This window comes from Juglans microcarpa x Juglans regia, chromosome 1S, assembly GCF_004785595.1.
Source record: "Juglans microcarpa x Juglans regia isolate MS1-56 chromosome 1S, Jm3101_v1.0, whole genome shotgun sequence".
Taxonomy (NCBI): Eukaryota; Viridiplantae; Streptophyta; class Magnoliopsida; order Fagales; family Juglandaceae; genus Juglans; species Juglans microcarpa x Juglans regia.
Genome location: NC_054595.1, coordinates 969,449 through 994,387, shown reverse-complemented (window position 1 = coordinate 994,387; position 24,939 = coordinate 969,449). Strand labels below are relative to the sequence as shown.

Below are 24,939 nucleotides of genomic sequence, written 5' to 3'. Positions count from 1 at the left end.
TAATAATTTTGCTGAAATGAGAAGTTTGTTGGAATGTGTTCGTAGGTTCTACCAATTGGGATTCTCTCGGGTTGAGATTGAGACTGATTCTCAACTTCAGGTTAATTGGCTCATCAAGGGTGATTGTACTATCCGGTATTTAGAGGATTTTTTAGACGAATTACATGTTTATTTTAATTGCATGGAGTATATTGTGAGACATGTTTTTCGGGAATTTAATGTCGTGGCTAATTTTCTTGCCAAGCGGGAAGCTGGTAGTTTAAATTCGGATTGGTCTGGTGATCATTTGCTGCCAAGTAGTCTCAAATGTCTTCTTCGTATGGACAAAATTGCTCTTCCTTACTTGCGGATCTCCTAATGTCGTTCCTGGTAAGTAGTTTTTTGGTTTTTTTTCGTCTTATTCTTAGTTGCTTGTGACTTTTCTTGCAGGTTCTAATTATTTTGTCTAGGGTTGGTTCTACAATGTCTAGTTTTTGTTTATCTTGTACTTCTTTGATATTTTGTTCTGTATCCGGATGTCTTAGTAATTTTGATGCTTGGGCTTGGTTTTTTTGCTTAAATGTATCCCCAGGTGTCTTGTTGTAACTACGGTTTTCCTCCATTATAAGTGAGGGCTATCAATAAAATTGCGGTATTGTCTTTTTCTTAAAAAAGAAAAGGAAAAAAAAGAGCAGCTACTACTGCAATTAATGATATTATACAGGTAAGTCTTGCTATAGGAGGAGTAGATGTTTCTTCATAAATAATATCATACTCTTGGACAAAGCCTTTTGCCACAAGGCATGCCTTTTAGTATTCCAAATATCCATATGCTCATGTCTTAATTTTGTATATTCACGTCCAACTGTAATTTTTTCACGAGTCAAATCCATCAGGTCCCAATTATGAATTTTGGTAAGGCATTCAACTCATCTGAGGTAACTTTCTGCCAAAAAGGATCAGCACTAGCCTCGCGATAAATGTGAGGTTCATGGAAAATATTAAGAGTAGAAGAAAAACAATGATAATCTTGAAGGTGAGAAGGAGATACACTAATCCTATTGGAGCGACGAGATTCAAATACCTTAGAGGACTCTGGGGCATGTGATGTAGCAGGAGAACTATTAGACGTGTCATATCTGTTGAGAGGAGCTAAAATATGATTGCCTAAGGAGCTTGACATTTCTGCAAAAGAGTCAGGAAGTAACGCAATGAAAGGATCAATGAATATAGGTGAATGTATAGAGAAGGATGGCGCAAACTCGAAAACACTAGCAAACATTTTGTGTTCCGATAACTCCACATGGTGAGAAACCTAAAGGCGTTTAGTGGTTGGGTCATACTAATAATAATCCTTTTAAGTGATGTCATAATCAAGAAAACAACAAAAGCGAGAGCTTGGTTCAAGTTTATTGTGCTCTTGTTGAAGAAGAGTAACATAATATACATAATCAAATACTCGAAGTAGTGATCAAATATCTTTCCATAGAAATGCTCAAAATGAGTTTTATTATGAATGGTAGGAGAATGCACGTGATTGATGGTATAGATAGTAGCCAGAGCAGCCTCATCCCAAAAGCTTTCAAGAATAGAAGTAGAAATGAGAATGGCTCCTACAATGTCTAGAATGTGATATTGTTTTCGTTATGCACTTTCATTTTGTTGAGAAGTACATGGCTATTACAAAAAGGTGTGTTGGACAGTGTTGGACTGTAATTGTGTTGGACTATAAAGAAAACAGTAAGGAAACACCAATGGCTATTACAAAAAGGTGTGGCATGGACAGTCGTGACTAGAAGTACCAAGAAAGTGTCATCTCTAATACCATGTAGAAAACTGTATGTGAGAAAACTTTAACTGTTCAAGGTGTATTAACAATGTACAAGGGTGGCCTATTTATACTGCAATAAGGCATGTGTAATAAAGAAATGCAATCAATACCTAAATATAAAATGAGTAATGTTAAATATAGTCATATAGTATGCAAGTGTCGAGGAGTACTCCATCTGAAAAAGAATGGTGTCTATTATTAAAAAAATAACATTTTTTTATATGGATTCTATATTTATCCACTTTTTTCAATGAGAGTGCGTGAGGCTTACATACTCTATAATTGTATTTAGTATTTTTCATATAAAATATTTTGACCTAGAATATTTACAGAATATTGTCATAATACTCTTAGAATCTTTGACAAGATACTAATGCAAATAAGATAGGTAACTATATGTTGACAACATTTAAGTCTTGTGGGGTAAGTTTGATACGATTCCTTGTTCAAGTTGAGTTTACAAAAAATGCAACTCAAAATCCATTGCCCCTTCTCTTGGCTACGGCCATATGAATTATGAAAGAAAGATCCAAGTGAATTATATGCCGAAACTTAGCTTCGATATTTAAGGTTAGCCATTTTGGCTGGTTTTAAAGCAAAAGGAAAATGTAGCTTTTTTGGAAAATTGGACAAATGATTATCAGTTTGGAAAAGTTTAGAGGGTAAAATAAGAGCTTAGGAATGAGTGGCACGCCACATCGAAAGACGAAAACCATTTCATTGCATACGGCCTCGCAGTTTTTGAAAGGATCTGGCTGTCTATAGGTGATAACGGCCCGTTTATCATGACTACTTTTGATGGAGATAATAGAGGTTTTGATTTTAATTTCCGATTCCATACTCCATCCTTATTTAATTAAATTTTTTATATATCCAACCAATTTATTTAAAAATCTTTTATTTAGGTATAAAAGAAAGTGTTAGTGTTATGGGCGTGCTTCACAGCCACCCCTTCATGATCACCCGCAACTAAAGAGTAAACGGCTTGGGGTTCGATGGAACATCTCCGATGCCTAAGTCAATTACTGAAAATAATAATGTAATTCTCAAGAATCTAATCCTCTTTACGTACTTGGGTTCTTTCCTTATATGAGCTCCCTGAACTGCCTTTGTTCCTTAGGTGATAATAGTTATCCATTATTCGAATTCAAATTTGGAGATGAAGGTTGGTTCTTTCCTTATATGGAGCTCCCTGAACTGCCTTTGTTCCTTAGGTGATAATAGTTATCCATTATTCGAATTCAAATCTAAAGATGAAGGTTGGTTCTTTCCTTATATAGAGCTCCCTGAACTATCTTTGTTCCTTAGGTGATAATAGTTATCCATTATTCGAATTCAAATCTGGAGATGAAGGTTTATCCATTTTTAGACTTCAAATGATAATCATTCTTATCCTTTATCACCACTGGGTGGTTACCCAATCGGTATTTGCAGTGGGCTGGGTTCTCCTAACAACATTGAGTTTTTCGGTAATGGAACATGCTCTAAGCTAGAGCAAAGGCCCAGGTCCATGTGGAGGCTAACTGTTTGGGATGTCCTCCCCAGTTACCCCCTAAAATCTCATTACACACGGTGTGAAGGGACTTGAATCTAAGCACCGTTTCATTTTTCGAGGTGTGTTGGGGTGTCGTCCTTTCCATTCCTCAGACATCTCAACCATCATCTCATATAAACTCCTATTTAATGCCCCTCAGGTTCTTGTTTTCCCTCTTCTTTTGAACTTTTGTCCCTTTCGCATTTCTTACTCTCATTTCTGAGTTCTTGCCCTCTTTTTCTCTTTGTGACTTCTTTCATTCATTCATTGCTTCTTCTTCTTCCAAAGGCAAGGCCATGATTTCTGCTCGTGGCCCATCACCACCCTGCGGCTCCTCTCCCCGAGTTGTCGTTGCTCCTCCGGCGTCCATATTCACGGGTTCTCACTAGTCTTCAACTATTTCTTCTTGCGAACTGGAGAATGCTCGAAACAACTCTTTTGACAAAAACAATACTTTTAAAGTAGTTGTATTAATATTAGGAAAATGTTAGTGGAGTCCCTCAAAGTTACGCTCAATTATTTTAATTTTTTAATTTTTTACTTAATGGTTATAGAAGTGCTTATTGGTAAAGTTATGTATTTTTTTATTTTTTTCTTAATGATTCAGGATATTAAAAAATTATTGAAAAAAATGAAAGGAAAATAAAAAATAAACTAGCTGTATGCCTAACTATTACCCCTGGGCAGCCCACTAGCACAATCCTTAATATTAATGCATATCCATTAGAGTAATGCTACATGCAGTCGTGGAGTGCGCAAACGCCGTACAGTCGCTTTGAAAAAGAGTATGTCTATTATTAAAAAATTATTATTATTTCTTGTGGGTCCCGTATTTATTCATTTTTTTCAAAGTGGTTGTACGACGTTTGCATACACACGACTGCAACTATCATTTCTCTATCCATTATTGGTTCAGACCTATAAATTAAATATTCATGGTTTTGATTGTGTTCATGTTGATTGACAATTCATTCATACATTTAAGCTTGCTTTGGATAGTAAAATAAGATGAGATGATTTGTAAATAAGAGTAAAATAATTTGTGAATATATAATATTGAAATGATTTTGAGTTAGAATAATACTACTATACTGCCTCATTCTGACCGCTCATGCATTTAATTTTTTTAATTTTTTTTTCTTTTACTTATTGATTAGGAAGTGATTATTAGTATATCGGTATATTTTTTTTATATTTTAAAAATATTTAAATATGTTAAAAAAATGTAAAGAAAAATAGAAGAAGAAAAAATAAAAAGTAAAATTTATACTAGTGGGCATGCCCAGCGGTCAAAGCTGGGTGGCACACTAACACTACCCTTTGAATTAAGATATTTTATAGAGTTTTGAGAAAGGAGCAAGAAAAATTTGAATAAAAATATTATTAAATTAAAATATTATTAGAATATAATTTTTTAATATAATTTTATTTTAAGATTTGAAAAAGTTGAATTGTTTTTTATGTTTTATTTAAAAGTTTAGAAAAATTATAATAATTAAATAATGATTAGATAAACAAGTTGAAAATTTGAAATTGAGTGTTTGTATTTGTGGTATTTGAATATTACGATGTGATGAAATAAGATAACATAGAATGAGAGACTTTTGCTATCCAAACAAGGACTTAGAATTTATAAATGGTAATTTCTTCTTTTTGATCAAACATCAAAGAACACAACAAACTAAACTTCATGAGAGTTGTGGACAGAATGGTACGAGGAGACTTCCATCCGATGATAATGATACTTACCAGTTACCATACGTGTTCTACATGCAGTACTGCGAGCCAAGGAGTCTCTTCTCCACCCTCCCTCCAAATTCATCTTCCTCTGTTTCTCCTTCCCCACTTCCTACTAGACATCTCTCTATTCCTCGAACCGAGGACAGTGTGTTTAGTAAAATTCGTAGGATCCCTAGAGTCTCTATTAATGTCGAAAAAATCGCATAACAGACCGGAAGGGAAGAAATAATCATTCCCAACCCACTGTGGCGATTCGGGCCTCGATCGATGTCGTCTAGAGCCCCTGGCAGTGACCAAGTGCGGTTGTACGGCAACGATGCGTATATCCATGATCATGAATGGAAAATAAATATAAGAAAAATAAATGGAGAAAGAGATACACAGACTTACGTGGTTCGGCATGATTCCTACGTTCACAGGCGTTTGGGGAGAAGAAATCCAATATAATATGATTGTTTTACAGTCTCTCATTTCTCACTATATAATGGAAGTCGCAGATCTATTCGTTGGAGTATATATTCTCACTGAAACTCTTGTCGCGAGGTTGAAGAAGTTGAAGAAGAAGAAGCCGAAGTCTCATGGGGTCGTCTGGCTATTTCCTTTTATCTGATCCCTCTTTTTGCATGCCCCTAGGGAGTGGTGAGAATTGACAACTTTTTTCATGTGTGTCTGACCTTCTCTCTTCTCTCTCATTTCTCATTTTTCCTTCTCATCCATTCGTCTTAACATCCTCATTTCCGTTGTCTCTTCCTTATCTCTCATTTCTCTTTCTTTATTTGTCTTCCAGTGATAACCCTTTGGTGCGCTGGCATGGTCTACCTTGGCCAAAATATTTCATTCCCTTCACCTGGAGTCTATACTCCAGCTGCTATAAATTCTTTCTAAATTTATAGATTTTTTCTAAATTATAATGTCTCCTTAACTTTTTGTCATGCGTTATTTTCATGTTAAATACCAAATCTCAATTTTCCATTAATCGGAATTATACTTATTTTTGCAGGACTCTCTAAGTTTCTAACTTCTTAGAAAATTAAAAAGCTTTTTTCCCCCTAAAATAGTAGTTTTAATTTTTGACTCAAATGTTCTTTCTAAAATGCCTTGCGTATATGATAAATTGTTGTGTTTCTTATCGTAAAATTCTCAGGTGCGGTTGCGTTTAATGTTGCAGTCCAAATCCGAATAAAGCAACAACCTATTTGCAGATCTTCCGCGACAAGTGCAGCGAGATTTATCACTTATTGTTTATTAGCTTCATTACTGAATATAAATCTATATGCGTAAATGTATAAGAATAATGTCTCGTGTTGGGGGTTAAATAAACACAATTATAAAGCCCACCAAAGGTTAATATAAGATGAAAGTCCGTTAGCTGCGTTAGGAAGGATGGGAAAAGGGAGGGTCTAGTAATGGACAATGCTTGATCGGACGTAAAGTGAAGATGGGAGGACATAAATCCGGAGGACATGACATAAATAAGGAGATTAAAGATACAGAGAGGCAACAGAAGAAGAGTGGACTTCATTTTAAGATTCGGAGGGAAGGGAAAAACGAGAGAGCTCCATGACTATTTTTCTTTTGAGAGAAATCTACGAGAGCAGTTGTCGAGAGTTTAGTGATGATTGAGAACTTGTATCAAACTCTAATTATAGTAGATATTACATAGGTTTTAATGTCGAATCATGTAAATATTGATCTTATTTTTTTTCTATCATTTATAATTAAACAAATCATAGATGAAGATCTCAAACATACTACAATCAAGAAAGAGGTTATTCTCTCGATGTGGTTGCACCCACTTGTCCCAAAAGCTTAAGGAAGAGGTAGATTTTATTATTTATTTTATATGTTAACACTCTCTATCATGTCGGTCAAACTCTCTCTTAATGAGAGGTTCAACACGTGAAATATTTAATTAAATTAAGTAGAGTGTAGAGTCAAAATTTGAACTCATGACCTTTGCTCTACTACCATGTGAATCACCACTTACTTCAAAAGTTTAGACCGATGAAAATAGGTAAATGTTATTATTTATTTTATATTTTAACAGATATATACTAATGAGAGCTGTTTAATTTGCCTACAGGTACTTGATCTCACAGTACTACTCCTTGATTTAGAATAGTTACAAGAAAATTCAAGAAAAAAAAAAATCATGCTATCTAAAGGAGTAAAAATTTATATCAGCTACGTGTTTGATATGTAAAAAGTGAACTTGTGAGTAGATTTTTTCATACCAATCAAACAAACATTATTGTCTTCACCCATTGAGACGGCATACGTGTCTTCTCCGCGCCAGGCTTGAGCACGTTTTGGAGTTTACCTTTGCATATCTTGAACTTTGAAGAAGTTAAAAACAGCCGGAAAAATAAAAAGGTAAGCAAAAAGGACCATGATAATAATTTTGCAATCCAAATATTTTCTATAATTAGGAGAAGAATTTTGCTATTTATTATATCTTTATTTTATTCTCATTTTAGTGTATTTATATAACTCGAGTAATCGATTCTTAGATCTATATTTATTATTAAATAATAATTTTAAGTTGATGAATAAAGATATTACGTAAATACAGCATGATAAAAGTAAAATGTCACATATATCGTGAAATATAAAAATAAAACATCGAGTACATGTTTGGAATTACCGTGAGTAATATACCTTTGACTTAAGGCTTATAGCAGTAGAACTTAAATACTATTAAAAATATATTTACTGTTTAGTAACTATATGTTTAAAGTAACTTAAAATATATTATATTTTTTTGGAAACAATATAAAAAAATATTTTTTAAGATAGAATTGACATAAAAGATCATTTGAAAGTTGTAGTGACATGCATGTGATGTGATAAGATCAAATGTCAAAGTTGTTATTATTTAAAAATTGTATGAGTATATTCTTAAACATATTTTTTAGTTTATTTGAAATTAAAAAATAATTTAATATGTAACATACAAATAAACTAATTTTATAATTAAAGAATTTTAAAGACAATTTAAACACTTTTTAAGATTCTTAACATAACTCCAATCTAATTTGTACCCATTTTTACTGTATTTAATATAAGGTTGAATATAAATTGCAAGAATATAAATTATAAAAGAAGGCTGAGATTAAGATCCCGTTTGGATATAGAAATATTTTCAATCCATTTCATCTCATCATTACAATTTTTTTAAATTCTCATACAAAATAAAATAAATAATTCAACTTTTACCAATCTCAAAATAATAATATTATTAAAAAATAATATTCTAATAATATTTTATTCAACCCATCTAAAACTACCCCATCTTATTTCATCTTATCTTTCTATCCAAATGAGCTTTAAAAAAAAAATTCTAGTCCACGAACAAAGGGTTCTACACTCTATTAGCAAAAAGAACAGTGCTAGGTTGCCGCCCACATTGACTGTTGGGCGTGCCGCTTAATACAAATTTCTCTTCTAATTTTTTTTCAATTCTTTTATTCATGTATTTTTTTTTATAATTTTAAAATATTTTTAAAAAATATAAAAAAAATCAATATTGTAATAGTTACTTCTTTAACTATTAAGTGAAAACATAAATTAAAAAAAAATTAAAATATATAAAGGGTCAAAATGAGGTGGCAAAATAGTATTTTTCGAGCGAAAAACAACTTAGACTGTTTGAATATTAGAGTGATATCATACGCAGATAGTAATAAAATAATTCATAAATAATAATAAAATAATTATTTATCAAAGATAGCCTACTTACCAAACATAGATTTAAATTTTAAAAAAATGTTAAATATATTTAAAAAAATTATAAAAAACTTACTTCTTCACATATCAGTTATTGATATATTGAAAATCATGATATTTAAAATTTAAAATTTAAATTTTAAAAAATATTAATAAAATAAATCTTGTAACTAAAAATATAAATAAAATAGTAAATACGCGTACTACTATTTTAAATTAGAGTTTTGTTATGTATAAATAAGTTTACATTTTAATCTGTATATTAATATTGTTATTTTTATATTTTAAATTTAAATTGACACTATTTTTAACAAAATTTATTTTCTGATAAATTATATTAAATAGATGCATATATTTATCTACAAAATCACTTACCATTAAATTTTTCCTTTAAATTAATCAATGGTTGAGTGATGGGTACATTTACAGGCTACAGCTGTTCCCACGTAATGGTTAAAAGTATGATTCTCCGTGAAAGATCTTCCTTTTCTATGCTAAAGTACTGTTATGGTTGGGAGAAATGAAGCATTATTAAATGTCTTCGTAAGATTTTTCCGCACGTTTTTTCATGTGAGATAAAGAGAGGTAAAAATTAAAAATTAAATTAAATTTTATTAAAATATATGTTTTAATATTATTTTTAATTTTAAATTTAAAAAGATTGAATTATTTATTTTATTTTATATTAAAATTTAAAAAAAATTATATTATTAAATTAGATAAAATAAAATAAAAATTTTTATAAAAGTGAAGAGGCCTGTCTTTTTCCATTCGGATGATGTTCCTTCGGCTTTCTATATTAAACTTTCAAATTGGCACAAAAAAAAAAAAAGTAAAGAAAGTTGTTATTCACGCACTCCTCTGTCTTTTTGACAATTATTTTTACACCTTTGCATTTAAATGAAGAATTTTTTGAAAAATAATAATTATTTTACAACTTATTTTAAAAAAAATATCTTCAAATTAAAACGAAACTGTAAAAAAACATGTTCAGAATATCTAAAATGAAATGAAAAAAAAAAAAAAAAAAAAAAAAGTAGAAGGACTTCCCATGAGCATCTCAGCATATGTTAATAGAATTTTAAAAGTCCGAGTTTACCGGATAATTCCTGGGAGACGAGAGACAAGTACTTGTGTGTAACTGAAACAGAATAATACAATGTAGAATAAAGTACGATATAGTTTTTAAAGAGTTGTCGTGCAATCATATTTTATAATGTACCAAAAAGTACGCTTATGTAATTTATTTGGGAAGAGAGAGAATAGATTAGATTATCTTCTATTATTGAAGTATAGATGAGGCGTATTGGTACAATGAATATCATGATCTATTTCGTAACTAAAAGGCTATATTTGTTGTTCGATTATGTCTCCCACCATGTCACATGTTGCCAGCAGCAATTAATCTTTTCATGCTTGTATTTCATGTATTATATCATAAGCTTGACGTACCTTTCTTCAACGACAGGACAGGTTACCAACCCAAAAAACGATAAAGACAAATTGCATTTTTCTCAGATCAGTATTCTAGGATTGTTTGACGCTAACAAGCTACCTTCAGTTTAGACTGCATGTTTATTTAATATTAGCATAAAATTCTTGTTCTTACTCAACATTATTTAACGAATAAAACTACTTTGCCGTTCCATTCTATAATATAATAGTTATACTAATATTATATATCATTATAGTCTATTATATTAATAGTTATATTAATACTATATCATTATATATTATAATATATTATTATAGTCTATAATATAATTATAATATACTATAATATATTATCACTATAATATTATATATTATAATATACTATTATATATTATATAATATAATATATAATATATTGGTTTAGGAGATAATCAATATAAAATTGACTCTTAAAAATATAAAATCTATACATATCGATTCTATCTAAAATTTTATCTAAAATCAGACAGAACCGAAGGGAGTACACCCCTGCTCACCAATTCTCAGCATTATTATTGTCACCGACACCAAAAAGAAGGGCAGTCAGATTTTTCATAAAATCACAAAAATAGAGCATTAAAAGAACTTTGACAATTTGCAATATTAGATCAGATACGAATGTTATTGCCTTATTGGTATGGAAACGACCATTGAAAAATAAAGTGGTCCACAACCAAGAAATAACAAGTACCCTATCTTGGATGACTTTAGTTAAATCAAATTCAATTTATTTAAAATTAATTATTGGATGAGACTCTTTATTTTTTCAATTTTTATAAAAAAAATTAAATTTATCTCAATTTAAAAAAATTAAACACATCTTAATAAAATCTATAAAATACTATTATTTATAACTCAACTCAATTTATCAAATTTCTATACCTAGCAAAAAGACTGACATAGACCACAATAAATCACGGCAATCTATATTGTCTCCTTGCCAAAAAATGGAATCATGGCTACCCCACACCAAACCACAAACCAAATGATTTCTAAATTATTACCACCATCTTTCACGACGATAAGAATCTTCTCTACCCTTAGTCATAATTCACCATATGACCCCAAAATATAGGGAAAGAAAGAGCACGTTGGTGGTAATAAACTCCGAATATTTCAAGGCTACTCAAAACAATTACCTTAGAATGGATTGAAAATTCTCTCACATTGTTAAAAATGTCTCTTTTCAGTATAGACGTATTTCTTGAAAGAGAAATAATTTATACAAATTTTAAATAAACAAACTTCATACAAATATTTGTAAAAAAGTGAATTACACTTTAAAAAAGTGTAAAAAAAAATTATTATTTATTAGTAAAACCTATTATTTTATAAAATATTTATATGAAACTTATCTATTTAAAATTTGTACCTAGTATTATTTTTTTTAAAAAGTTGTCAAGATTCGCACCATAGTCATTTCATCGTACGGAATCTGAGTAGCTAGACGGGTCATATCCAATAATATTATTTGAACCTCACTAGATGGATCAAATTGTCTACATGTATCTGTTAAATCTTTATAGGAATATTTTTCTCACAATTTCTAATACATCCATAATCACCCGCTTTAAGTTACAAAATCACACCTAGGCCTTATTTGAATATTAAAAATTTCTCAAAACATTCGTAAATAATAGTTAATAGTTTGTAGGTAGTAGTAAAATAATTTGAAAATAAGATAATACTACTGTACCGCCAAGTTTTTATCGTTGGGTGTGCTATAGTAGTTTGAAAATATCATTGCTACTAGTGCAATCAACCTTCTTTTTCAAACATTTTTTTAGCATTTAAAAAAAGTACGCAAATCACTAGCAAATATAGAGAGAAAATATATGGAAACAAACTAACATTTTCTTTGAGTAACAGTTGTCTTCTCAAACAAACTCTTAAATTTAAATTTAAATTATTTAATTTAAAAGAAATAATATTTATAATTATAGAGTATGTAAATACCATAAAATTTTTTAAAAAATATGAATAAATATGATATTTACGCTAAAAAATTATTTTTTTAAAAAATACTCAATACTTACGCAATTTATTATCGTAACTATCATTTCATTTAATTTAACAAGGGAATTGAATAATTAAAGAGATTAGGAAGCTGGGCAGAAGGTCCCTCGGCATGGGAGCGTGTGCGTATCACTTGACCGGTTCCGTACAGGTTACCGAGAAGGGTTTGTCTCATAGGAGAGGCGGTTTTAATTTTGGGTGTAAGGCGGAGGGGCAGGTGTCGGTTGAAATGAGGCCGTTAAAGACGGTGGTGGTGATGTCAGCAGGTTGACAGGCTGGTCATTGTTTGGACGTACAGAAAACTTGTAATTATTCCATCGCTCTCCCATTTAGCGACCGATCTTGTCGTTTTCCTCCACCTCATCACTTTTTTAAAATGAAGAGAAGAAATCCCACGCAAGACACGAAAATGCTATACAGCCTGGCAGTTCAGTAGCTTGGTCAAACCCTTGATGGTCCAAATCGAATACCTTACCCAACTGTTATCATCGTTATCTCGTTAGCATTGATTCATATAAAGATAATTTATCTTAGGATAGCAACATTTAACTGTTTTTAGGCTTCTTTTAAAAATCAAACTCCTTTCCGCTCGTCATTATAATTTTTTTAAATTTTAATATAAAATATAATAAATAATTCTACTTTTTTAAATTTTAAAATAATAATAATATTTTATCATTTTAACTCAACTCATTTCAACATCTAAACGCAATTTTAATAATCCCATTATGTAAAATCTAAAATATAACTCAGGCAAAAGTTTAGATTTTAAGAACTCAATTCCTTACATAAATAAAAGTTAAAAATTGAATAAAATATTATTAAAATATAATTTTATTTTTAAATTTTTAAATTTTGAATTATTTATTATATTTTAAGTGAGAGTTTAAAAAATTATAATAATTAGATGAGAGGATATGCAATAAAATGAAATGATATGAAATAAGAAAATAAACAAGACCTAAAACTTTCTTATAATATTTTCAATGAGGTGATATGTGAAATAATTGATTTTATATCATTGTTCTCTATCTAATCTAATCTGAAAATCTTATATGGAACAAACAGGTTCAATATCCTCTATAATTCGTAAGATACTTAATTTCATTTGCGATTCAATTAATAAAAAAAAAATTATAAGACTCTACGGATATAAATAAGGAGTAATGCTACATATTGTCGTAAAGTATACGAATATCATACAATTGATTGAAAAAGAGTGAGATTTACTATTAAAAAATTATTATTTTTTATTTGAATTCTATATTTACTTACTTTTTTAAAAAATATTGTGCAATGTTTATGTACTCTATGATTGTAAATATTATTTCTTATTTAAAGGAAAAATGCTCGAATTTGTTTTTTTTTTTTTAAAAAAAAAACAAGAACAAAATAAAAAAGAACAAAACCACTTTGGAGCAATCGGTTTGTTATTGACCCATAAATAGCCCCCAATTAAATTTTGACACATCGCTTATTTCATATTAAGCCAATAGAGTGTATCACACTAGATTTATCTGTATGACCCTAGACCCCTCACGTTCCATGTTCTTAGTCCTTTCATCTTCTCCTGCCGCTGTCGCCAAGCATCTCCGTCGTCGCCCATCTCCCCCATCTCCGTCAATCATCTCCATCTCTTCGCCAAAATCAACCCATAATCAAACCAAATAGTACATATTGCTTTCACTCTTGTGGGAATCTGCATGTAACTTGCATTGAACAAAACAATTCTCACTGAGCAGAGGTTTCAACCATGGCGGCCACCTTGGTTGTCATCAAGGCCTCCAACACCCTATTCAAGAAAAATCAAGAGTTAAACCCAGACTCAGAAACAAAAAATTATAGAAAAATCTCGAATAGAATCTAAAGTTCATCAGTGTCTAGTTCAAGAAAAAAGATAGCACATTGACTAGATTTTGAAGAAAAACACAGAAACAAAATAAAAAAGCCAATCTTTCACCGACGTTTTAGTGTGCTGCTCCAACCATAAGATATAATCAAAAGAAAATAATCAAAATTTTGAAGAGAAAAGAAAGGAATATCAACAAATTTGTGCTACCAGAGACGAATTAGGGCATACCAGAGAGGAACCACGTTGGCGCTGTCCCGTCCTCTTAAGTGTCACGGCTTCAAAAAATACTCAATGGTGGCAACGACTTCAATCGAGTGAGGAGGGTCAAGTCTAGTCTTGGAGAAGGGTGGGTGGAAAGGGGTGGGTTTCATGCGAGAGGATGGGAGAGGGAGGAAGGGGGGTGGAAGGATTTAGGCGGGGTTATGTGGGTTTTGATATAAGGTCGGCGGTGAGATCTTTCATGCAAGAGGATGAAACGAGGGAGAGAGGATGGGTTTTGTTGCGAGAGGATGTGATGGGGGTAGGGGGAGAGAATGGGTTCTGTGAGTGCAAGTTTTCACGTGAGGTGCAGGCGCATCAAAATTAGAATGAATAGTCTACTTGTCAACAGCCCATTGAAAGACTGTTATTTGATGATTATTAGACCAACTGGTCTAAAATTATTCTCATAAAAGAAACCAAAAACAAAAAGAGAAAAGCTATTTTACATCTTGAAATGTACCGCTCAAATATGTCACTTGATAAAAATTTTTTTTTATTTAATAATTAAAGAAGTAATTTTAAATGTATTGATATATATTTTTTATTTTTTTAAAAATATTTAAATATATTAAAAAAATATGAATAAAAAAATAAAACAAAAATAAAAATTACAAAAATAACTATCGATAATTCTAACCGGTGCTACTCGGACCGCAGAATTGCAACGCTTAAACAAAAAGGAGGGGGAGGAGGGGGCACTTAGGTGTAAAATTGTGTAAATCAGTGCAAAATCGAACATGACGCGTGTTGGTTAGCCAGCTGTATCGCAGAGCTCATCACAACCGCTTCCCTGCTATAAGCGGTGCCGAATGCCCTCGCACTTCAACGCCATTTTGGTCGCTCCCACAATCTTTACCTGCTCAACCGGTCACCCTTCTCCTCCCTCATTGATATATACGCACACGCTCACTCCCAGGTCGCCCCCATCTTCCTCTTTTCCTCGATATCTTTCAAGAAAATCGAATCACCAGAGAGCACGGACCATGGCAGTTAGTAAAAGCGAAATGGATCGGATCAAGGGTCCGTGGAGCGCCGAGGAAGACGAGGCTCTACAAAGGCTGGTCCAGAAGCACGGCCCCAGGAACTGGTCGCTCATAAGCAAGTCCATTCCCGGCCGTTCCGGGAAGTCTTGCCGGCTCAGGTGGTGTAACCAGCTTTCCCCCCAGGTCGAGCACAGACCATTCACGCCAGAGGAGGACGATACCATTGTTCGTGCCCACGCCCGGTTCGGGAACAAGTGGGCCACCATCGCCCGACTGCTCTCCGGTCGGACCGACAACGCCATCAAGAACCATTGGAACTCCACTCTCAAGCGCAAGTGCTGCTCCTCGGTTACCGAAGAGAGCGGAGGCTACGATGGGAATTTGACTCACCTGGAACAGCCGTTGAAGAGGTCGGTAAGTGCGGGTTCGGGCATGCCCTTGCCCACCGGGCTTTACGGGAACCCGAGCAGTCCGTCCGGATCCGACGTGAGCGATTATTCCAGTGTGCCCGTTTTGCCCTCTGCTCATGTATACCGACCCGTGGCTAGGACCGGCGGCGTCGTGCCTCCCGTGGAGACTTCGTCGTCGACTGCTGTTATTGACCCCCCAACATCGTTGTCTCTTTCCCTTCCGGGTGCCTCCGATTCGTGTGGCGAGGTTTCGAATAGGACTTCGAACGATCCATCTTGTCAAGCACCCCAAGCAACGACGATACCATTATTTCCGGCACCAGAGATGAATCCGACTCCGGTGACTGAGATGAACCGGGAAGAGGATCGGAGCATTGGGTTGGTGCCATTGAGCGCGGAGCTAATGGGTGTGATACAAGACATGATAAGGAAGGAGGTGAGGAACTACGTGTTGGAGCAGAGTGCTGGAATGTGTGTGGATGTGAGGGATGAGGATGTGTTTAGGAACCTGGCAATGAAGAGAATCGGGATCAGCAGGATCGAGTAGTATTAGTTGTTGAGATAGTTGGATAAAATCATGGGGAAAGAAAACCGTGTCTTCGTTTTCATCTCCTTTCTCTCGTTGGTGTCTTGGGAAATAAATTTGGGCAATGTACAGCGACGGGTAGAAATATGTTTTGGGGAGAGAGACTTTTGAGATGAATGCAAGCAGCAAGAGTTTGGAAAGATTGGAACTTTGATCTTTCTATGGCCTTGTTCAGTAGGTTTAGGAAACAAAAAAACATGCAACTGGAAAAAAGAACAAAGAACAAAATATAGAGAAGTTATTTAATTTCCTCATTTTGATCGTTGTCTTCAGTCCATCAGTTTTCGTATTTGTTTTTCCTCTGTTTTTGAACTTTAAATTTGAATATGAGCAATGCCATTAGAAAACTGGAGCAAGACACTTGAGCTGAGTGGGGAACAAAGGATCCAAGTCTCTGTTTAAGATTGGTCTGGGCAAATGAATGAGCGCATCTCATTTTCCAAAAAAAAAAAAATCACACAGCGCCACCAAAGTCAGGCAATCTAACGCAAGTGGCAAGAAAAAATTTGATTATTTCGATGACATTAATTAATATATTAACCAAAAAATGATAGTATGACAGTAGATATGTCCATTCATATATTTTTATTTTTATTTTTAATAATTAAAGAATTAATTATTATATATATATTTCGATTAAAGATGTTTAAAAAATATTTAGAAAAAATAAAAAAATTTATTTGTATTAGTGCAGTAGTCTCATTTGATAGTAAACTTAGCATTGTCCTTCTCCAAATTACCTGATGCCTAATTGGGCTGATAAGAATGGCTGGCCGCTTGAATAAAAATGGCCCTTCGATAGCGCCACATCAATGGTCACTACACCCACCTTGCCTGCAGTAATGCTCACCAAAATAATCCACCCATCAAGTTTCGGTTTCTTGGATTGTGCTTCTTCAGTTTATTGCACAACCCAGTTCGGAGTTGACTCCCTTCGACGTCTACCTTTTGCCTGCATCAAGTTAAAAAAGAGCTTGGTGGGGAAGAAAAAGAGAACAAATCTGCCAACCATACGGGCGGACTTGCTAAGTGGCATGGCATCATAAAAAAATCAAAGAAATCAGAGAATTGTAAGCTTAATTATTTACTTTTGGCTCGAAAATCAGAATTCATAATCATTTTAAAATCCAAAATCACAATATAGCTATGCCAATGTCTTCCTACATATCTGAAGTAAAACAACACGAATCTCGTAGCCTCATAGGACACTATTAGACTTACACTATGGTTGATAATATAAGAGTATTAAACCAGTGGGCTCCAATGTTGGGGGTGTTGGATGCTTCGTAGCCAAGAAGAGCCGCTTGGGTTTGTAGATATTATTCATGGAATGTGTGACCATGCGAGTTGGCTGAGGAGGCCTGGTGGCAACAACCTGTTCAGCAGCTGAGAGTAGAGGACCCGTGGTTCGGAGAGCACTACCAGAAAAGGATATCGCAGGGGAACACTAGTGCAAGGCTGTGACTGTAGTTGTTGGCCAACATCATCCAGCAAGGGACCCGAGGCAATTGAACCATTTGTTGGTGTCTTAAACAGAGGTGGCACAAGAGGATCAAGTGCCAAGAGCGGAGGGGACGTGGACACAGAGAGCTCATCTGTCTAAACTTCTCATGATTGTAATCTAAGCCTCAAAAAAAAAAAAAAAAAAAAAAAAGAACAATAATAATTACAAATGCAAACCGTTGACGATGTGATAGAAAAGAAGCAAATCATTAATGGCTCCGATCACACATTTTGTTTATATATTGAATCAGCCACCAATCAGCAAGAAGTAACCCTCCTCCTGAGAAGTTTCCATAAAAACTGATGCAAAGGCTGCAAAAGCCACTCATTTTTTTTTTTTTTTTTATATCGGTTAGAGCCATTAACACTCTTTTCCACCAATAATATCAGTAAAAAAATCAAGTGATGCAGAGACCTGACAAACAAGATGCATGCCATTTTATCATCAGAAATGCGGTCTCGAATTTGGCTTCCGAATGTGTCACGAACGCCTCCTTCTCTGCTCTCTCTCTCTCTTTTTTTTTTTTTTTTTTTTTAATGATTAAGGAAGTGTTTTTTAATAATATTGTAAATTTTAATTTTTTTTAAATTATTTATGATGATTAAAAAAATACATGAAAAAAATGAAAAAGAAAAAAAGAAAAAAATAAAATATACTATTCAGATGATATCTTTGAGCCTAAACCAGTGTTGGTATTTTTTTAATAAATAGTATTTATCAATAACGTTTCGAGATAATTATTACCAACGTTTTTTTTAAGAGGACATTAACGTTTGTACCGTTGTTTTACGTTTGAACTTTAATTTTATCAATTAATTTCTTACCGGCTCTTAGTTAATGGTCCAATAAGTTTCTGCAATCAATTTTTTCCTTTTAAGTTGGTAGTGACTGATAGTGCCGTTTCTTGAAAAAACGTTAATTTAGTATTTGAATTGTTTAAATTTTGGTGGAGGTTGGCGTCCGTCTACAGTCTATTAATTTTCCAGTGCGGTGTTGTTTTGTCCGTACACTATAGAGGAAAATCAGTAGAAGGAAAGATGATTGTCCATAGATAATTTTGAAAGTATTTCTAGATAAAAGAGATGTGTTCTTTTGATAGAGTTTTGAACCCAACCACTTGTATAGAGTTCGGGCTATACGACGATCAGTTGGGCTATTGTATCCTGGAAAAGACAAGTCAAGATGAGTTCTGCTGCACCGGTTCATTTGAAAAAATTTTATATGTCGTAGAGGGTTTGAATGTCCTTAAAGAGAGCGTGATTTCCGTGCCTCAATCTAAATTGGTTTCGTTTGAATGTTAATTTCATTATAATTTTTATTATATTATTGGGTACTTCACTAACAATTTTAAGGAGATTCAAATGGAGTCTACAACTGAAAAATCCATAGAAAGCTTTGGAGATCTCAACAAGCCATTCTGTTTCAAAGGAGCCCATTCCAAGAGATGGAAGTGCAATGTACTCTTCTATCTAAGCCTTCTCAATGTCTCTTATGTTCTCACTGTAAAGAATCCTAACAAGATCACTATAGAGAACATGATTGAAGCACAAGTGAAAGCTCACAAAGAAAAGATTGAAAAATATACCAAAGATAAGTATAATTGTCGATGTTATCATTCAAATTGTCTTGCGGATCAATTTTATGATTACTACAATACTACTTACACATCTGCAAAGAAAATTTGGAAACCTTTACAGAGTAAATATGATACAAAAGAAGTCAGAGCAAAGAAATATGCGGCAAGTCACTTCTTTAGATATCAAATGATATATGAAAAATCCATCGCGAAGCAAGCGCAAGATTTTCAAATGGTTGTAGCAGAAGTTAGATCCAAGGGCATCAAGGTTAAAGACAATCTAATTGTTTGTGGCATCATCGACAACCTACCACTTTCGTGGAGGGAGTTTCAAAAGTCGATACGCCATAAACGAAATGAGACATCCTTGGAGACATTAATCACGAGTATTCGCGTAGAGAGGGAAGCTAGAGGTCAATATGATTTGGTGTTTCAAAATGGTAATGAGGATTCCATGACAAAGGTAAGCTTAATTTCTGAAAATGGTAGCTTGTCCAAAAGTCAAAATACAAGAAATAGTTATTTGAAGCCGCAAAAAAAAGATTTCAAGAAATTTAGTAGACCTCACAAAAAGGGCTTTCAAAGCCAAAATGATAAGAACCAATGACCCTCTTACAAAATCAAGCTTGTTTTGTCTGTGAAAAAAGTGGACACTTTGATCAAATTTGTAAGTTTCGGAAGCGAGAAAATAATCCTCAAGTTAACGTAACTGAGAAGTTGTTTGTAGCAATGATTACAAACATTAACATGGTTCTATTTATTGAAGGGTGGTGGGCAGATTCTGGTGCCAATAAGCATGTCTGCTATAATAAAGATTGCTTTCAAAAATTTTACTCCCTTTGAGAAGACTATTATACTTGATGACTCAAGTAAAATCAAGGTCCTTGGGAGTGGTGAGGTCGAGCTGAAATTCACCTCTGGACATATATTGATTCTCAAATATGTACTCTATATATCGTCTATGAGGAAAAAATTGATGTCGAGTTTTTTACTCAACAAAGCGGACTTCAAACAAACTATGGAATCTTATCAATATGTAATTACAAAAAATAAATTTTTTTGTGGGCAAGGGCTATGCTTGTAATGAAATGTTTAAATTAAATATTGAGAATAAAGCATATGATGTTTCTCTTTATATGCTTTCTTCTTTATGTTTTGGCATGCACACTTATGTCTTATAAATAGTAGATATGTTACAATCATGAGTAGTTTATGATTAATTCCCAAACTAACAAAGGATTTTAAAAAATGTGAAGCTTGTAGTCAAGCATGAATTACAAAACGGCCTTATTAAAGTGTTGAAAAAAATACCAAATTGTTAAATTTAATTCACACAATTCTTTGTGAATTTGAAGGAATTTTAACTTGTGGAGGAAATGGATATTTTATCATTTTTTTTTTCAAAATACATGTATGTTTATTTATTAAAATAATAAATTTGATGATTTTGAAAAATCAAAGAATTCATCCATAAAGTTGAAAATCAACTTGGTAGAAATGAGTTTAATTCATTTGTTCAATTATTGAGAATTATCCATGAAACTACCGCTTGTGATTTTTGAATGAGATGATTTTTTTAATGAAAAGAAAATTTCTTTTTAAATCTAAAAAATTAGTTGGGGTCAAGATTTTAGAAAATAATATATTTTTTTAGCAGATTTTGGCCCCCATGTCTTTAATTTTTTTCAGTTTTCTTTTCTTTGAGCTTTTGGAAGTAAAGCCAGAAGTGATGAACTTTTTGGTATTTAGTGTACGTTCGTGAATGGTCAGTACATTTAGATGCACATAAAACTTTTTCAAACCGTTTTGTATCTACATCAGAAGCCTCTATTATATTTGTTGCCATTTGGTTTGTTTAAAACGTATATGGTATTTGTTAACGTCGTGTTTTGCACACCTTTGGGCCAACCCTCGGCAACTCAGGTCTTCGAAAATGGGCTTGCAAAAGATTGAGAATAGTGCAACCAGGAGAGGGCGGCCTCAGGATCAGGGAACCTTCAATGCCAAAGTTAGTAAATGATCTTGGAAGTTTATAAATAAGTAAAAGAGTCTAGGGATCAAAGAGAGCTTTTTCATACCTGGAGCTGACTATTTATACCGTGGGTTGGGGAGTGCAAATCGTCTTTGTCTCCACAAAGTTCGTGCCTTCCCTTCTGTTTCTGTTGTTAGACCTTGTTTAATGCAGCGTGGCTCTGCGACAGCTCCTTAAATGTGGCGTGCAACTTAGCAGCGGTGTCATTAATACGACGCAGTTTCCTGACTTCGCATCTAGTCTATATGAGCCGTAGATGGTCTGATCTCGATGAATCGAGGGCTCTTCGCATTTCTTGCTACGCTCTATGCAGGTCTCTGGATTCTGAAAGCAGCTGCAGACTGTCAAGCTGATATGTCTTGTCGATTATTCGGGTAGACATTCCGCCCCTTGTGCGGGCTTGGGGGCCCTTGGGCTGAGGCCCAATGTGCTTTAAGAAGTAGGGAAAATCTCATTACAGTTATCCCGTCAATTCCTCTCAGACGGGTCCGAAGGGAATTCTTCCTTCATTCCTTAGTCCTTTGTTTTGCTAGATCTCCCGGCCCTCTTCGTTGTCTGCCGAGCAACCGTCCGCATTACACCCACGTGGCAACATGGCATTAGTTACATTTTCGTATTGAATGGCACCCCTTTGATTCTGCATCATGACTTCATGTTACGCAGCTATTAATTCTGCATGTCGTATTAACAAATACACTCGGCAACAGTTGTGATAATCGAGAAATTTTGGTACTTTGGGGGAGACACATGGTGCTACGTGGAGTTTTGGCGCCTCGGGAGTTCAAACGTCAATCCCGCCTATATAAGGAGGCTCCTCTACGTTGGGAAATCCATTATACTCATTCTGTCTTTTACTCTGCATTCTGCGCCCCTTGCTCTGCGATTTGAGTTCTTCGTTCTTTTATTTTTCTCTCGAAATTTCTATGCTATTCCTTCTATCTTTCATGGCTCTGAAGAAATCTTCATGCCCTGCTAGATAGGTTGGTTCCTCTGGTGGTACCCAGGCCACTGCTAGCCACAGTGGTTCTACCCTGGATGACTTCGCAGGGTTTTCATGGCAATCGGTGGTGGCCTCTGCCGAACTAGAGGAGTGGAGGGTGACTTATAGGATCCCCTCAAAGGTGGAGCTTATGGTGACCCCCCCACTGACAGGGCAGCGGATTCCGAAGGCTATGGCACCAAGGTGGCAATGTACCCCACCATGTTCTCTTGCAGCCTTATGTTGCCGTTTTGTAGACCAGTGCAAGAAGTCTTGGGCTTCTTTGAGTTGGCGCCTACTCAGCTTCCTCCACTTGCATGGAGGATCCTTGTTTAGTGCTGTGTCATCGGGCGCCGCGCGTTGGAGGAGGCCTGGTCAGATTGCCCGGATCTTACAGCCCGTGAGTTCTTCATTACTCACAACTTTGTGTGGAAGGACCGACACCTCTACAGCTTCCAACCGATTCAAGAACTGGTCCGGGTGGAGGCATGGTATATTGTCGTGAAGGGATATAGCCGCAAATTGTTTTTCTTGTCGGGCGATGGATGAGAGCTCCTGGCCGGACAGACCCTCAAGCGCTTGTTTCACGTGTGTGGCATATGGGGCACTATAGATGGGGACACAAACCACCGCCCTAAACTGACCCTTAAGGAAGAATTGAGGCTCTATGTTGTTCAAGCCTAAGTGAAGGCGCACGCAGGCGACATTTCTTCGGAGGCTTTGCTGACTGAGGACAACCTTCGTTGGTATCTGGCTCCCCCAACCAATTTGCTCTTTGAAACTGGTTTTCCCATAAACCCGGTCACATCGCTCGCTCGTAGTTGCTCCCCTAGTCCACCAATAGAGGGAAGAGGAAAGAAGCCTCGGAGGATCTCATCTTGCCCGTTCCGATTCTAATAATGTTCCCATCCTCTTGAGGGGACCGTCTATTATGGCGCTTTTTATCCCAGTAGCCCCAAGAGCTCTCGAAAAGATGGTGATAGTGAATCCTCCTCGCGTACGCCATTTTGGTGGTCCAAGGCATTGCTGCCGAGGCTGCCCCTTAATCGAGGTCACCTCCTCTAGTGGTGTTGAGGTGGTGGAGACTAATGTTTTGGCCGAGGAAGCCATGGCACCCGGTACGCCCAACGAGGGCGAGGGCGAGGAAGTCGTTGAAGAAGTTCCTGTAGATCTTTGGGGGACCACATTGCCCGGTCACACCGACCGACTTCGCAAGATGGAGGGTAGACTCCAACGGCTACTTGCAGGGGTAAAAGTGTACTTGCAAATTCCTCAGACTTTCCTTCATTCCTAATCTTTCGCAAATTCCAAATCCCAGGAGGAAGTTGTTGAGTTCCGCATTGAGGCCTCGCTTGCTTGTGAGGCGAGGGATGCACTACAGCAATCCCTTGACAAATGCCAGTCAGAGATTAAGCGACTGCAGGCCGATGTCCGAGAGCTACACCAGCAGCGGGACACGGACAGTCAGTCGATCAAATGACTCAGAACTCAAGTTGAGAATACTAATGAGTCAGCGACGACGACGAGGAAAGGCAGTGAAGGAAATATGTGGAGGTCGCCCAGGAAGTAACCAGGCTTGTTCTTGAAGGCCGTGAAGCTACCATCCAAGGTCTGCGGGAGGAGCTGTCTTATGTCCGTGGTGTTCAAGACGATGCCTGGGACTTCAGCTATAAAGAAGGCTTAGAGCAGATGAAGACTCACATTCTTCAGAACCCCCAGTGCGACCTCAGGGTTATGAATGTGGGGGATTTTTCCCCACATGAGGAGTCTCTGCGGTGGCGTGACATCCTTGGGAAGAGTCTGATCCCAAGCGGCCTTGGTGATGGCCCTGTGGGGAATGATCGTGCCCATTGAGGGCGATTTTCCAAGCAGATCATCTTGCCAATCCCTCGCTATTGGGGTCCTGGACCCCTTGTTCTCGTTCTCGCCCTTTTGCTTATAGGGCTCGACTTCGAAGCCATTCCCACCCAGCATCTTCACTTCCTCCAACAATTTCTTCTCCCTCTCCACAGCCGGCGGGTGATTTTGGGAGTCTCTTGGGTGATAGTCATCATCGTACAACTCAAATAGTTGCCTCATTGCATCCCTGTTGATTTTTCAAGGTAAGTTTGAGTGTTATCGACACATCGTGGTGGTGGAGATCTCTACTTGTTGCTCACACGGAAATATGATTTGATCGAGCTCGGTTGCAGTGATCACTGGCCTTTGTCCAGTAAGTGATTCACAATGTAGAAATCAACTCCAAGAAGTTTCAATTCTTGGCGGTATCTTCGTCGTTGTTGGAGATTTTCAACTCATCTTGTTTCATATGGGTCCGAGAACAGTGTGGTCTTCTGGTCCTCTTGGATTATCCCCGGCCGTTTTACGGTCTAGGTCTACAGTCGAGCATTGGGACTTGTTTTTTGAAGATATAGGGTCTCACGTTGTAACTTGTTCCTTGTAACTTTGTGGCTTTAT

At 35.3% G+C, this 24,939-nt stretch overlaps 1 protein-coding gene across 1 annotated transcript; it reads left to right on the top strand.

Moving 5' to 3' along the window:
• The first annotated feature begins 15,324 nt into the window (after nucleotides 1-15,324).
• On the top strand, nucleotides 15,325-16,645 carry LOC121247091 (transcription factor MYB44-like). The gene has a single exon (XM_041145426.1). It carries the CDS (start codon nucleotides 15,396-15,398, stop codon nucleotides 16,350-16,352), a length of 957 nt encoding a protein of 318 aa, XP_041001360.1. The 5' UTR covers nucleotides 15,325-15,395; the 3' UTR covers nucleotides 16,353-16,645.
• Nucleotides 16,646-24,939: the final 8,294 nt, after the last annotated feature.

Coding starts and splice junctions, on each gene's coding strand:
- LOC121247091 (XM_041145426.1), top strand. CDS start 15,396: ATGGCAGTTAGTAAAAGCGAAATGGATCGGATCAAGGGTCCGTGGAGC.